Source organism: Diabrotica undecimpunctata, chromosome 7, assembly GCF_040954645.1.
Source record: "Diabrotica undecimpunctata isolate CICGRU chromosome 7, icDiaUnde3, whole genome shotgun sequence".
In the NCBI taxonomy this organism is placed as follows: Eukaryota; Metazoa; Arthropoda; class Insecta; order Coleoptera; family Chrysomelidae; genus Diabrotica; species Diabrotica undecimpunctata.
This window is the reverse complement of record NC_092809.1, coordinates 115,469,889-115,484,593: the sequence shown is the minus strand read 5'-3', so window position 1 is coordinate 115,484,593 and position 14,705 is coordinate 115,469,889. Positions and strand designations below refer to the sequence as shown.

At 32.6% G+C, this 14,705-nt stretch overlaps 1 protein-coding gene across 2 annotated transcripts in view; it reads left to right on the top strand.

Annotated features, from left to right (window-relative positions):
- Positions 1-14,705, top strand: part of LOC140445732 (uncharacterized) — a 124,447-nt gene that overhangs the window by 11,788 nt on the left and 97,954 nt on the right. The window contains exon 1 of one of the 2 annotated variants that reach the window (XM_072538029.1): positions 8,494-8,542. The exons of the other annotated variant lie outside the window; for it this stretch is intronic. Within the exon in view, the coding sequence (XP_072394130.1) occupies positions 8,509-8,542 (34 nt within the window). The 5' untranslated portion in view covers positions 8,494-8,508. Of the gene's footprint in view, positions 1-8,493; positions 8,543-14,705 lie in introns of those variants that run through there. 2 annotated transcript variants of the gene reach the window in all.

Here is a 14,705-nt window from a genome sequence, read left to right as displayed (position 1 = left end):
CGAAATGCTTTTTTCAACTATTTTCTCGTGTCTTTAGCTTGTAAATCACGATAAATTTGGTGGCTTTTTTGGATTTAATGACGGCATGCATTTTTATATTTATTGCGTATCCTTAAATTGTTCCGGAAATCGTTATCAAAATACAAACATTAGTAAATTAAACAAATTTTGTTTTTTTGTTACTTAGTGAAAAAATTCTTTTAATAATTTAATTTTATCTGACTCATTTATATTCACAATTCAGACATACATTATACATTTTAAAGTAGACGACTTTAAATTGATATTGCCAATTTTGTTAAGTTGCGTTCCTGGGACGACTTTACTTTTAAGATAGTTAATTCGATTACATCAAATCAACTTTAACCTGAGAATATCCGTCAGAAAGAATCATAACATGTAATTAGTCTTTAAAAAGACAAACACATGCCATGATGACAGTAAAAATCTCCTCTTAGTGATTCCATAGTAAATTATGAGGGAGAACCAGGAAAAAAACCTTATAATTCTATCCCGACATGGTAAGTATTTGGTCGTAAATTTAGTTTACTTTCAATAAACACTAAATTCTGATTTTATATGTTTGTTATTTAGAAAACATAAATGATATATCCTCTATATGTTACTGACTTACTAATACTGGTATTTTCCTTTTAATAACTTCCTCTTTTAATATGGGTAACCAGATCCTACTACATTTTGCTGAGGAATTTGCGACACAATTGGTCTCATTTAGTATACTTAGAGCCGCTTGTTTAATTTTTCTCCTTTTACCATCTGTTTCTTTTAGGACTATATTGGAATCATTCCATTGAACCCTATGTTCATTATCCCATGCGTGTTTACATATTTAAGATCTATCAAATTCTCTATTTTTAATATAAGTTTGATGTTCACTTATTCTAACATTTAATGGCATTGACGTTTCACCTAAATAAAAGTGATCGCATTCACAAGATATTTTATAAATGCAATCTTTTGTCCTTGAGGTTTGGTTTTAGACAAAATAGATCTCAATGTGTTTGTTGTTTTGAATGTTGTTAAAATTTTAAATTTATTTCCTATCCTTTTTTCTCGTATTATTCCTTGTGTATGCTGTAGGTTCTCGTTCTAAATTGTTCTGTTCTATTCGATCGATTGTTGAAAATTCCTTATTTATAAACCATAAAGAATAATCATTTTTTAATAAAGCAGATGTTAACAAAAGTTTTTCCTCCAAGAACGAATTTTCGTTAGAACAAGTAATTTTGGCTCTATCGGATTAGGATTTAATGATTCCCTTTTTAATATTAATATTTGATTTGATTTGAAATTTAAATATTTATTGGTGTGTGTTGGTTTTCTATACACCTGAGTCTCATATCCAGTATCGTTCTTAGAGATTAAAACATCCAGGAACGGTAGTGTGTTATTATATTCCATTTCCATGGTAAATGTTATTGTCTCTTCTTTATCGTTTATATCATTCAGGGATGTGTCCAACAACTCTGATCCATGAGGCCATATTGAGAATACATCATCGACATATCTCCACCATACTGTGGGTTTTAATTTTTTTTTGAAATAATATTTATTTTAAAATCTTTCATAAATATATCGCCTAATAATGGAGATAAACTAAAGCCCATTGCTAGAAAAAAAATTGGTTTATAGAATTCATTATTTTTAGTTGAAAATATGTATTATCAGTACATAATGTTAATAGTTCCATTATGACTGATACGTTTAATAGAGAATTTGATAGATCTCAAAAGTAAACGCAACAAACACGACAAGCGACGAAATAAAAAGACGCATAGCAATAGCAAACAGAACTGTTCACGGCCTCCAGAAACATTTAAAAAATAAAAATATAAAACGTGCAGTAAAGCTTAATAATATATACAGAACCTTAATAGACCGGTTTTGATATATGGGGCTGAAACGTGGATCTTATGTCAAAGTGATAAAAGACTTCTTTGTATTTTTGAGAGAAAAATTCTTAGAAAGATTTTTGGGGCCGTAAATGAAAATGGGCTATGACGTCGAAGATACAACTTTGGACTATATCAGTTATATACCGATCCAGATATTGTGAAATTCGTTAAAGTGCAGAGACTAAGATGGGCTGGACACATTGCTAGGATGTCAGATCACGAATACACGAAGAGATTAACATTTTCAAAACCAGAGGGCACAAGAAGCAGAGGACGACCACGAATGAGGTGGAGATACAGATTCTAAGGGTTAGAAGATGGAGGGAAGTTGCCAGGAATCGACAGGAGTGGCGACTTATTTGTGAGCAGGCCAAGATCCACAACGGATTGTCTAGCTACTTATGATGTTGATAAATCTCAAATATGTAAACACGCATGGGATAATGAACATAGGGTTCAATGGAATGATTTAAATATAGTCCTAAAAGAAACGGATGGTAAAAAGAGAAAAATCAAAGAAGCGGCTCTAATTATGTTAAATAAGACCAATTGTGTCTCAAATTCCTCGGCAGAATGTAGTAGGATCTGGTTACCCATATTAAAAGAGGAGGATATTAAAAGGAAAATACCAGTATTAGAAATTCAGTAACATATAGAGCATACATCATTTATGTTTTTTAAATAACAAACATATAAAATCAGAATTAAATGTTTATTGAAAGTAGACCAAATGCACGACCAAATACTTACCATGTCGGGATAGTATCATGAAGGTTTTTTCCTGGTTTTTCCCTCATAATTTACTATGGAATCACTAACAGGAGATTTTTACTGTCATCATGGCATGTGTTTGTCTTTTTACGTGCTATGATTTTTTCTGACGGATATTCTCTGGTTAAAGTTGATTTTATGTAATCGAATGAACTATCTTACAAGTAAAGTCGTCCCAGAAACGCAACTCAACAATATTGGCAATTTCATTTTAAAAGTCGTCTACTTTAAAATGTATAATGTATGTCTGAATTTTGAAATATAAATTAGTCAGATAAAATTAAATTATTAGAAAAATTTTTTCAGCAAATAAAAAAAAAACAAAATTTGTTTAATTTAATAATGTTTATATTTTGAGAACGATTTCCGAAGTGGAAATTGAAAAGTAAATGAACTTACTTTATCCTTTAATTATTGTAGCTTTAGAACAATATTTGCAAACATAAGTTTGTTGTAATTATTATTTTCTGTGATATTTGTGATACAACTTTTTGTGATATTTGTTTTGCAACAATCTAGTTCATAATCAAAGCTGTTTTGAACTCGTTATGCTAATAAAACATTTTATGTTTTGTTTTCAGTACAACTAAAATTAAATACCATAAAAACCAATAATATTTTTCATGATGCATTATATCATAGTGCATTAGATTGACTTTTCCTATAATGCATAATCAGGAAATTGAAAGTCGGCAATATTTAATTTATTTACATAGTTGTTGTATTTGGAATATCGCACTAATTATACAATAGTGTCGTAACTCAAAAAAGATGATTTTTCAGAATCAACGAAAAACTTATTAATCATTTTCTATTGCAGGTAAAAAAAATAATGCATAGTATGTTTCTAATTAAAATAAAAGGAAGTTTCTTTGTACTCTTAGTTAAATAAAAATACTGACAGTGAAGTTATTGAAAAATTTTGAGTTAACACTGTATTGTATTGCTCTAAGCAAAATGTTCGAAATAAAATATTATTTTTAGTTATGACATTAATTATGAAATATTTTGTGTTACTACAATTTGATTTACTATTTTTTCTGCGGTTTACGTTAGTTTTGGGACTTACAACAATTTTGGGAACTGCTTCTTGGTATTAGTTAACATTGGATCTAAAGAGATTGTATTACACGTTAACAATTAGAATGAGAACGAGAATTGTTGTTTTTGATAATAATAAATAAATCAAGACTGTTTTTATTTACGTTTATAATATAATCAAACAAATTCAGATACAGATAACAAATACACTTTTCTTGAACATTTTGTACTTAATCTATATATTTAACAAAATAAACCATAAAAAAAGAACACAAAATCTAGTCATATTTAAGTAATTCGTAGTCCATTAAAAGGACATACTTAAAAAAAAACAAATTATTTTAACTTAGTTTGAATGAGTCTAAAAATCAATTATTACTGATTACAATTTAAATTTTTAATAGGCCAAATCCTTATAGTAAGTTTCACGATAACTCTTGGGTATTACATTTTTGTCAAGTAATTCCTTTGTGTCCCTTTTCTTATTTTGAGTTAAAGGTATCTTGCTTGTTCACTCTCGTGTCAAACCATCAGCAAATAACGAAGTCTGGTTTTCAGTTCGTCATAAGCTACGTACGAAAACTTTTTAGTAATCTTCATCTTCGTAAGATTTCTTATAAAAGAAAGTAAATGGATGTTCCTTTCCAACACGAAACACCTTAATGTCATGCCATTTTATTTTTTTTCTCCTCATTAACATTAAAATTGTTACCCCACTCTTCTTCAAGTAATTTCAGATTGCAAAATTTTTCATTGGTCATTTCAGTCACGCTATACGGTTTGCCTGTCTTTTTAGTCGTCTGAATTAATGTCATATATTGTTATGCGACATACACTGGACCAAATTTTACGAAACGTTTTACTTGCTTTTCTATGATACTGTACACATTGTCACCCTCGTTTTGAGAGTGACCGCAAATCAGAAATTTATCGGTTATGCTTTTGACATTCATTTTCTGAATTGCGTACGCATATACTGTAAGGTATTTATTTTTTTGCTGCCCGCAACAATTATCAGAATAAAATATAAATTCCAGTTCTCTACCAGGAGTAGCCTGTATAATTTTTTCTATATATTACAGATTACAACTCCCAATCTTATTCGCTGTTTCACTGTTTAGGTCAATTTCTTGAAATACTTGATGACTCATAAATGGTGAAGGTATAGGTGATGGTTGTACTTTCTTAACGTCACTGTTTTCTATTTGGGCACCAGGTTCATTATTTGTACTCTTCAGTGACAATAACGACGGTGAAGAGATTTCCCGGTCGCAATCCTCAGCATTTGTTGCCATAGCAACAAGAAATCGCACACGACTCAGGTATTGCACCTAAAAATGAATCAAGTAATATTATTATATTAAGTATATGGGTACTTGATGCAAGAATGTTACAAAGAGTGTATTAACTCTAAATTTATAAAATAAAGTAGCTAGTAAGCTTTCTTAATAACACTGCTACACATTTTAAATGAGTTATTACTATCCGGTAATCGACAAATAGATAATGATTATTAAATGTTTTACAAACAACAACCAAAATGATTTAAAGTGATGATTCAACAATAATGTAGCATCTCAAAAATAATGAACTGAACCAATAATAGTGTCGTTAGTAAAAATATTAATTTAAAAAGTGCTGGTGTAAATCAGTAATAGAGTAATAACTAGAAAAACAACAATGTTTTGGTTAGGTTTAAATCAACAAGAATGTAATAACTCGAAATATAGCTATGGAAATTACATACCTGATTCAGCAATAACGTGGAAACTCGAAATGATGAGCAAAGCAACACGTGCGTTCCCGATCACTATTGGTCGCAACTAAAGATGACGCAATATTGTGACGGGGTGACGAGAGTAGGTTAGTCATGAATAACGTCTTATGGTGCCATCTCTTATTCATTTATTGCACTATTAAAACGACAGTTTTATTGACTTATAAGTAATTGAATTTTACGTGTGAATATAGTGTTATGTCAATTTCGAAAGATTTTGAGTTGCGACACTATTGTATTATTAGTGCGATATATATATATATGTTAGTTTTCTAAGATGGGATTGTCATATTAAATTATTTTGCTCTTATGTTAAATCTGTGGACCAGTCTTTGCAGACTATCTTCATTTTGGGCTATCAATATTGCGTCGTCTGCGTAACAGAGTATTTTAATTTCTTTGTTTCCCATTCTGTATCCTCTTCCTTTGTTAATGTTTTTGATAATTGTATCCATGACCAAATTAAAGAGCATGGGGCTCAATAAATCCCCTTGTCTTACTACGGATTTGTACTACTTATTTTGTTAGTTTGTTGATGTTTTCGACAGTTTTTATAATATTTAGGGGAGCTTCTCTATTATACAGAAGATGGATTACATCGTTGAGTCTTACTTTGTCAAACGATTTTTTTAGATCAATCAGAGAGAGAAATGCGGTCTAATATACTCTAGTGATTTCTCAGTAATTTGCTTTATAATAAATATTGCAACTGTACACGAATTTCCATTACGAAAAGCCTGTTCATCTGCTAAACTTATCTTCTGATTTACTAGCACTTGTAAAATTTTAGTTGTAAGTTAGCATAGTATTTAACAAGTTTATACCTCTGTAGTTTTCTGGCTGTTTTTTATCTCCTTTTTTGAATAGTAGAATTAGTTCGCCCTTTCTCCATTCCTCCTGTATTTTATTGTGTTTTAGAATTTTATTAATTAATGTTGTTAATTTTTCTGTCATTGCTGCTCTACAATATTTTAGAAACTCATTTGGTATCCCTTCTTTATCTCTTGCTTTTTTGTTCTTCAGGTTCTCAAGTATTTTCCAAACTTCCTGAACATTTATATTAAGTTCTTCATTTGTGGTAATTTCTGTTGTTTCCGGTTCTAGCGTCGTTTGTTCTTCCTCTACATATAGTTTTTTTGGGTAGTCAATATACGTATCGTTTTGCACGTGTTTTGGTTCTATTAGTTCCTTTGCCTCCATTCTTTGACCTCTTATGAAGCGCCATATTTTCTTTTGCAGACCGTAAAAATCATGTTCCATTTCTTTCGAAAAGCGTTCCCAGTGATCATTTTTTATTTTTCTTACCAGTGCATGTGTTTCGTTTCTAATTGTCTTCTTTTAATGGTATGCCTCCTGTATTTTGGTTGGACATATATTTTAGATAAGCTTTTTTTTTCACTTCTGTACAAAACCATGGAGTTCTTCGCCTTGGGAACGATTTATTTTTATTTATATTTCTTTCACCAAGAAATTCCTTGGCCGGGGCTAACATATTAGACTTAATTTTTGCCAAGGTTTCTTCGACTCATCACTTTCTGTGATATATGTATGTCTGCTTTTTTCAGTTATTACTATTTTTTTTTTGAATAGTTATCTTGTAGAGTCATCCTGTAAGCTTTCTACTTTTATCTTTGTGATATATTCTGATACTGGTTTGTTATCACATATATGTGTTTTTATTCGGATTTTTTACAATATCAATTTATGATTGCTTTCTATTTCTGCTGATGTTAGTGCTTTTACATCCAAGATTTGAGAGAACTGTAACTCTCTATTCGACAATATATAGTCTATCATAGATCTTTGTCCTCTACTGTTTTCAAAAGTGTAATTGTATTGTTCTTTTTAAGTAAAAAATGTATTATTAATACGTATCTCGTTTATGCTGCAGAGGTCCGTCAGAAGGTCTCCGTTTCCTTTTCTGATATTTTCGTTATATCGCTGTTTTGAAGTGAAACTGGGTAGTTCAGGTGGCTCTAATGACAGATAACAGATAGACAAAGAGGATACTGGAATGAAGACCAAGAGATGATGCCTGCCAACACGTAGTGACGATCTAAAAAGTTGCTACAGGAATTGGATGCAAGAGGCACAAGACCGAAACAGACCGAAAATTATTAGAAAGATTTATATCTGATTTATGAGTAATGGTCTGGTGGTCGGAGACAGTAAAATATGATATCTAATTTTAGATTCGGAAAGAAGTAGTCTTTAATGAAAAGGAAATACCCAAGACGAAATGAAGCAGAGACAAAAATGAAGTAGAATTAACAGAGTATTTGACAGAGTGAGTATTTGAATACTTAATTCTCTTCTAGGACAGACTAATAAAAAGAGACTAATGAAAAGAGAAAAAATCACATTTTTAAAAGTATAGTTGACAGTATTACTCACTATGGCTCTGAAATTTTGAGTTTTCTGTCCTTTCTGCCATATGAAATGTGAAAAAGTTTACGTCTTCGAGCAAAAGCTTGTTATCACCAAATTTAGAATCTGTTAGTTTTTTTTATTATCTTCCAAAGAAATCTTATTTTTTTATATTGTTGTTTAACAATTTTAAAGTTGACTGAGGCAGTTATATTTCTTTACAATTTTGTTAATATTGTGTCTGTTTTATAGAATGCTATTTATCATAAGATTATTGTCTACTGTAGCTTTCTTAATACTCTTCGATTGTAAGGTTAACTAAAACATTTTAGTAAATAGTGTAGAGGAAGATATAAATTAAGAATGTTTTATAACAGAAAACAAATACTATTTATATTCTCTCAGGTATTATTTTATGGTTTATGATTTTCATAGAACTTGTGTTGTGTGACATCCACGAAGTTAATCTACCGTCTAATCACCATTGTTTGCAAAGGCTTCAGTGGCTTCTTATAACTCCTTGACCCTCTTAGAATGGATGTATACAGACCAGAGAGCAATTATGTTTACCAAGTAACTTGTTATTTTTTATGTTTACAGCAGTGATACGTTTTACTGTTTCTTGTAAACTTCGCGATGTTACATAAAGATATGTTTGTGAAGAGTGAAGGTGAGTTTGTTGCATATAATTATTGTAAATTCTGAAAAATACTCAATGCGTGATTTTGTAATATTTTTTTTTATAAAAAATGGCCAATAAATAATTAATTAATTTAAAACCACACGGATCATCAAATTAAACCAGCAATATTTAAATAAGGCAAGCGGTAGTAATAAAATATGTTTAACAAAGTCTAGTTATGATAATATATGTGTTAAATAACATATCTGCTATGATATCTATGGGAAATGTCATTCTAGTTAAAGTGTAGATCAAAGGCAAACGCGCCGAATACAATTCAGGTTTTCGAAGTGAATTAGTTATATATACTGGTAGTATTTTTTTATCAAAAATCGCTTAAAAAATTTAAAAATTATTTCAATACTTATTAAAAATCGCTAAAGTAACTAGAAAAAAATTATTAAACAACTAAAATAGGAAAGGAGTAAAAGTAATGTTTAAGATAACAAAAAAACCTTAGTATTTACATTAATGCTGTAAGGGAGTTGTACGATGATATGACGAGTGTAATAAAGATTGGGCAAAAAGTGACAAAAAAGATAAAAGTGACCAAAGGTCTTCGCCAAGGCTGCTGCATTGCACCTACACTCTTTAAGATTTATTTGGAGGGGGTTTTGGATATTTGGAAAAGAAAATGTGAACCTATGGGTGTTAAAATTGGAGACCATACACTGTACAGCTTGCATTTTGCTGATGACCAAGTAATACTTGCAGAAGATCAAGATGATATCCACTACATGTTACGAAAAATAGATGAAGAATATACTAAGTGGGGCTTATCAATTAATCCATCAAAAACAGAGTACGTAGTAGTGGGAGGTGAAGGAAAGCACTTAGCTTAGAACTAGGAAGCAAACAAATTCAAAATACTGATAGCTATAAATATCTCGGTGTAAACATTACAACCAAAATACAAGCAATGGAAATGAATTATCGGAGAAGATGTTGTCAACCCACTAGAAGAGATAGAGTAAGAAATACTGAAATCAGAGAGCGTATAGGCATAGACATTGACGTCCTGGAAACTATAGAATGCAAAAGGCTGAAATGGTATGGCCATGTAGAAAGGATGAATGATCAACGATGGCCAAAGAGAATGTTACAGTGGATCCCCACCAACCGCAGGAAAAAGGGAAGACCAAGAAGATCGTGGAGACAAGAAGTAAAAGGTGCAATGGAAGATAGGGGTCTAAAAGTAGATGACCGGAACGATCGCAAGCGTTGGAAGCTAGGTTGCGAGAAACGGCGGCAGCTGTAATAAACTCGTTATATATATATATATATATATATATATATATATATATATATATATATATATATATATATAAAAACGTTAGTACAACTACAACTCCAATATGTTTAGGAAGAAAGCTCCAGATAGCTGGCAAACTCTGGGGGACTATGTAACCTTGACACAGTCTGATCAAACTGCCGTACGTGACAGAATTTCAAATCGAGTTGCGGAAATAAACTGGTCACGAGACAAAAGCAGGTAGACCAGATTAGGACTCAGAAATGAATGACTTTTAAGGGTCTACAAATAAAAATATTAAGTAGCCACAACTGGCTGCACTACTTATAGCGATACAAAAGTTTTAATTCACGTATGAATTTACATTCATAAATGGAACCCTTTTGAGTAGTTACTTTTGTTGTGGAACCCCTGGTTTGTTTTAATCTCTCTCTTCAATCCAACCCTGACCCCCCGAAGGGATAGTGGTTGACGTGATTTGGTAGTCGTGTATTGTTTGTCTCCAAAGATCTCTCTCTCTCTGGTCATTTCTTTTACCTCATGCATAGTGTATTTTGCATATTCCTGTAATTTGATCGATCTATCTTGTTGGGGACCTTCCTCGCTATTTGGGCTTTCCACCTTTCCTTGTATAATGAGTTTTTCCATATTTTCTGTATTTACTCTCAAACATGTCCAAAGTACATTAATTGTTGGAGATGTACTTTACTGTACATCGGTTGATTTGTAATGATCTATAATGATTTGTAACGCATTTGCACCGAATGAGAATATCCAGAATAGTAACTGGAATTTAGTTTTGTCGTTAAATTTTTATTCTTTTTTTATGTTATATACTTACTTGAATGTTATTAAAAAGCACGTAGCTTTCAGGGAACCCCTGAATTATCCCCACGGAACCCTGGGGTTCCGCGGAACACAGTTTAAGAAACGCTGGAATATATAATTGCATTACAAATCAAAACTTTATACAAGACAGGATTTGAAATACGTGAATTAATACTTTTGCATCGTTATATACTACCGGTGATTTACAGACAGCACCAAAAATCACCAAACTCAACAATATATCTCTGCGATACAATGCTAACGATAAAAAAATTAGAAAACAAAGGCTGTTAAGTCTGCTACAGTCAGTGAAATCTGAATGCAATACATGCGGTCTTAAGATTAATAAACACAAACCAAAAATTATGCGAGGTGATGAGTTAGATGTGAGTATTAAAACTCACTGCAAACAACTGTAGCTTTGCACTGATTTAAAGTGATTGAGGATAGTTATAAGATCCTACACTAGTAATAAAGGTTTTTGTGATACCGGAATACGCAGGAGAATAAGAATGGCCAAAAATGCCATAAGTCTATTATCAAAAATATGGAAAGATCGCGTTTTGTCGAAGAATACCAAAATAAAATTGGTACGTACCTTAATTTTTCTGTATTTAGTTACGGGTCTGATAATTAGCTGAAGAGACTTGAAATTTCGAGAAACCTTAAAGATCGCAGAAGCAGAGGTCGCTCAACGACTTAATGGATAAATCAAGTGTAGAAAGCTAGTGGCAAGACATTCTCTAATTCCATGAGAGTAGTCGAGGATATAAGACGATGGAAAAAATGATGAAGTCGAGAAAACGACTGGAGAGAGAAACTGAGATCATTGAAATCATAGTCGGAGTAAAATGGAGGTGACCAGGATACATCGACAAACTAAGCATCAAGAGATCCAGAAACTACCTACAAGTATAACAAAACATTTAAATGAACCCTCACACTCAAACATAAGAGTCTAAAAAAGACTCATCCAAACCCGATCCAAAGGTCGTCCAAAGACGATTAGGTATTCTTGACGTAAACTTGGTGTTCTTCCTCCTTGTTATTCGTTAAGATCTTGTAAAAGCGAGGTGACACTAAATATGGTTAACTTGTCTCTATTGGCTGCGATCCGGAGCCACATAGACTGCTTCATATCCATAACCGTAAAAGTGTTATGTTGAGCAATAAAATCCCTTTTGGCGCATGTACGTTTAATATACATTTTATTAATGCTCCATTTTTTTAACCGGGCATATTTTTTTAGTGAGAGTTATTTTGTCTGGATTGAGGATTGCTGGTCGCAGATTGTACTTTTTGTGACCAGTACCAGCCTAAATTAATGCAAGAAAACAAAAGTTTAAACTTACAAGGGTTACTATATTTTAAAGTGAAATACGAAGAACATCGACAACAAAAATAGGCACAGAATAAAAAACAAAGATGGAAACATCACTACCGATAGAAGCGTGACGAATCTCTCTATCGCCAAATGTATGAGAGCACTTATTAAAGGCAAGATCAGCTCTAAGCAGAGACTGCCAAGACGACGTGCTTACCATGCATATAAATTGTCGTGGAATCAACGTTCACGTGGCGGCGTAGCAGAATCTGGTGTCCTCCTGGCACACGCCGCTTTCAAGTCGGTTGTAAGTAGCTTGCATGTCGTTGTTCAGCTTGAGTGCGCATAGACTAATTGCAACTCATGCACTGCTAAACCACTAGCGATTGCACGCAGCGTATTTGCAGCGTATGGTGAAAAAGGTGGTGAGCAAGATTCGCGTGTTTCTCTGAGAGGCCGAATCCCAAACGAAGAAATATGTACGTCGTAGAACAAAAACATCAGATGCCATCGAAAAAATCGCGTCAATAAAATGAAATTGGACTCGCTGCTAGGCTATTAGACGACTGATGGACAAAACGTATTGTCTAGTGAAGGCCCAGACATAAAGCACTAAGGAGTAGAGGACGCACACCAACCAGATGGACTGACAATCTGAAGCATGTTAGCCGTAATTGAATGCAAGTCATACAAAATACAGATAGATGAAAAGAGCTAAGCAAGACCTATTTCCAGCAGTGGACGTATACAAGTTAATTATGATGAATGTTATAGTATAACTTTCTTAAATAACATGGTGAACACCAAAATTATGTCCAAAGAATGTTTATAATGTGATCGATCTGTAATCTTCTTCTTCTTCTTCCTTCTTGTATGTAGGCTTGAAAGCCTCTTTCTTTCTCCTAAATTGTTTAAATTATCGCACCATCTTTTTTTTTTGTCTGCCAAAACTTTGTTCATTTGGTGACTTATCTCGTGCTATTCTTACTATCCTATCCACTACCATTCTACTAATTGCTTGCCATTTAAGTAGTAAAGTAACCCTTGCTATTTAAAATGATTTTTATTTAATTTAGAAATAATTCTTTTTCTTCTTCTTCCTTCTTGTGTGTAGGCAACAAAGCTTGTATCTTCTTTAAAATTAGCCTCCTAATTTGTTTAAATTATTGTACCATCTTTTTCTTGGTCTGCCAATACTTCTTCGTCCATTTGCTGACTTATCGCGCGCTAATATTACTATCCTATCCTCTGCCATTCTACTAATGTGTTCGTTCCACTCCTGTTTCCGTTTTGTCATCTATCCATTTATGTCTTCTATATTGCATGCTCTCCTTATCTAACAGAATTTTCCCTGATATTCGTCAAACTATTTTCATCTCTGTTTTTTTTAGTGGTCGTCTCGTTTTAGATGTGTCAGGTCTTGTCAACGCCGTGTATGTTAATACAGGTCTAATTTCTCCTTTGTAGATTCTTGTTTTTGTATCTTGGCTTTGATGTTTTTTCTTTCAGATTGTGTCACTAAGAGATTCCGCCGCTTTACTTGCTTTTAAGCTTTGTTGTCGTACTTCTTCTTCAATATCTCCGTAATTAGTTATATCTATTTACAGATATCTAAACCCTGCTTCCTGCTTTATTATTTTCCCATCAATTTCGATTTTTTACATCGTAGTGGGTATTTAGATGTTGTCATACATTTGGTTTTATCTGCTGATATTATCATATTGTATTACTTGGCTGTTGTACTGAAGATATGTGTTAATCTTTGGAGCTCGTCTTCTGTCTGGCGTCTGTCTTCTTAATGCGGCGTCATCTGCATAACATAATATTTAGATTTCTTTGTTCCCCATTGTGTAGCTATGATCTTTACGTACTGCTTGTATTATTTCGTCCATTATTATATTATAGAGAAGTGGGCTTAACGAGTCACCCTGTCTGACTTGTACTGGTATACACTGTGTTAGTTTTCCATTTATCTTTGCCTGCATTCGATTATGAAAGTAGATGGTTTCGATGGTTTGTATAATATTGGTTGGTATATTTCTTTAATAGAGTAGGTGTACGACATCTTCGACTTGGATGCGATCGAAACCCTTTCTCAGGTCTATAAAACATAACTATGCTGGTTTATTGTACTCGATGGCCTTTTCTGTAATTTGTCTTAGTACCAATTCGGCGTATACGCAGGATCTTCCGGATTATTCCTGTTGTTCATCTGATAAAGTTGTTAGTTGATTTTGTTGGTTAGGACTTTTGTAATAAGCTTAAGTGCGGTGTTCAGTAGATTTATATCGCTATAATTTTTGGGGTCTCTTTTATCTCCTTTCTTGAACATTGGTATAATTATGCTGTTTCTCCATGCGCCTAGGATCTTGCAGTGCAATTTAAATTTTTGTATAAGTTTTGTCATCTCTAGGGTTATGCTTTCTACTCCGTGTTTTAGAAGCTTGCTAGTTATTCCATTTGGTCCTGGCGACTTTCTATTTTTAAGTGAATTTATGGCTATATCTACTTCCTGAAAACTGATTTCTATTTCGTGTCCTAATTCAGGTACGTTATTGTGTTGATCATTATTTTCCTTTCCTTTAAACAATTCCGTCAGGTATCCTTCCCATCCGTTTGCTGGTATGTCATTGTATTCCTTTATTTCTGCCATTTCTGTCCGTTGGTTTCTTATGAATCTCCATATTTGTTTTTGCGTACCGTAGAAGTCGCTTTCTATTATTTTTGTAAACTGTTCCCATTGTTAA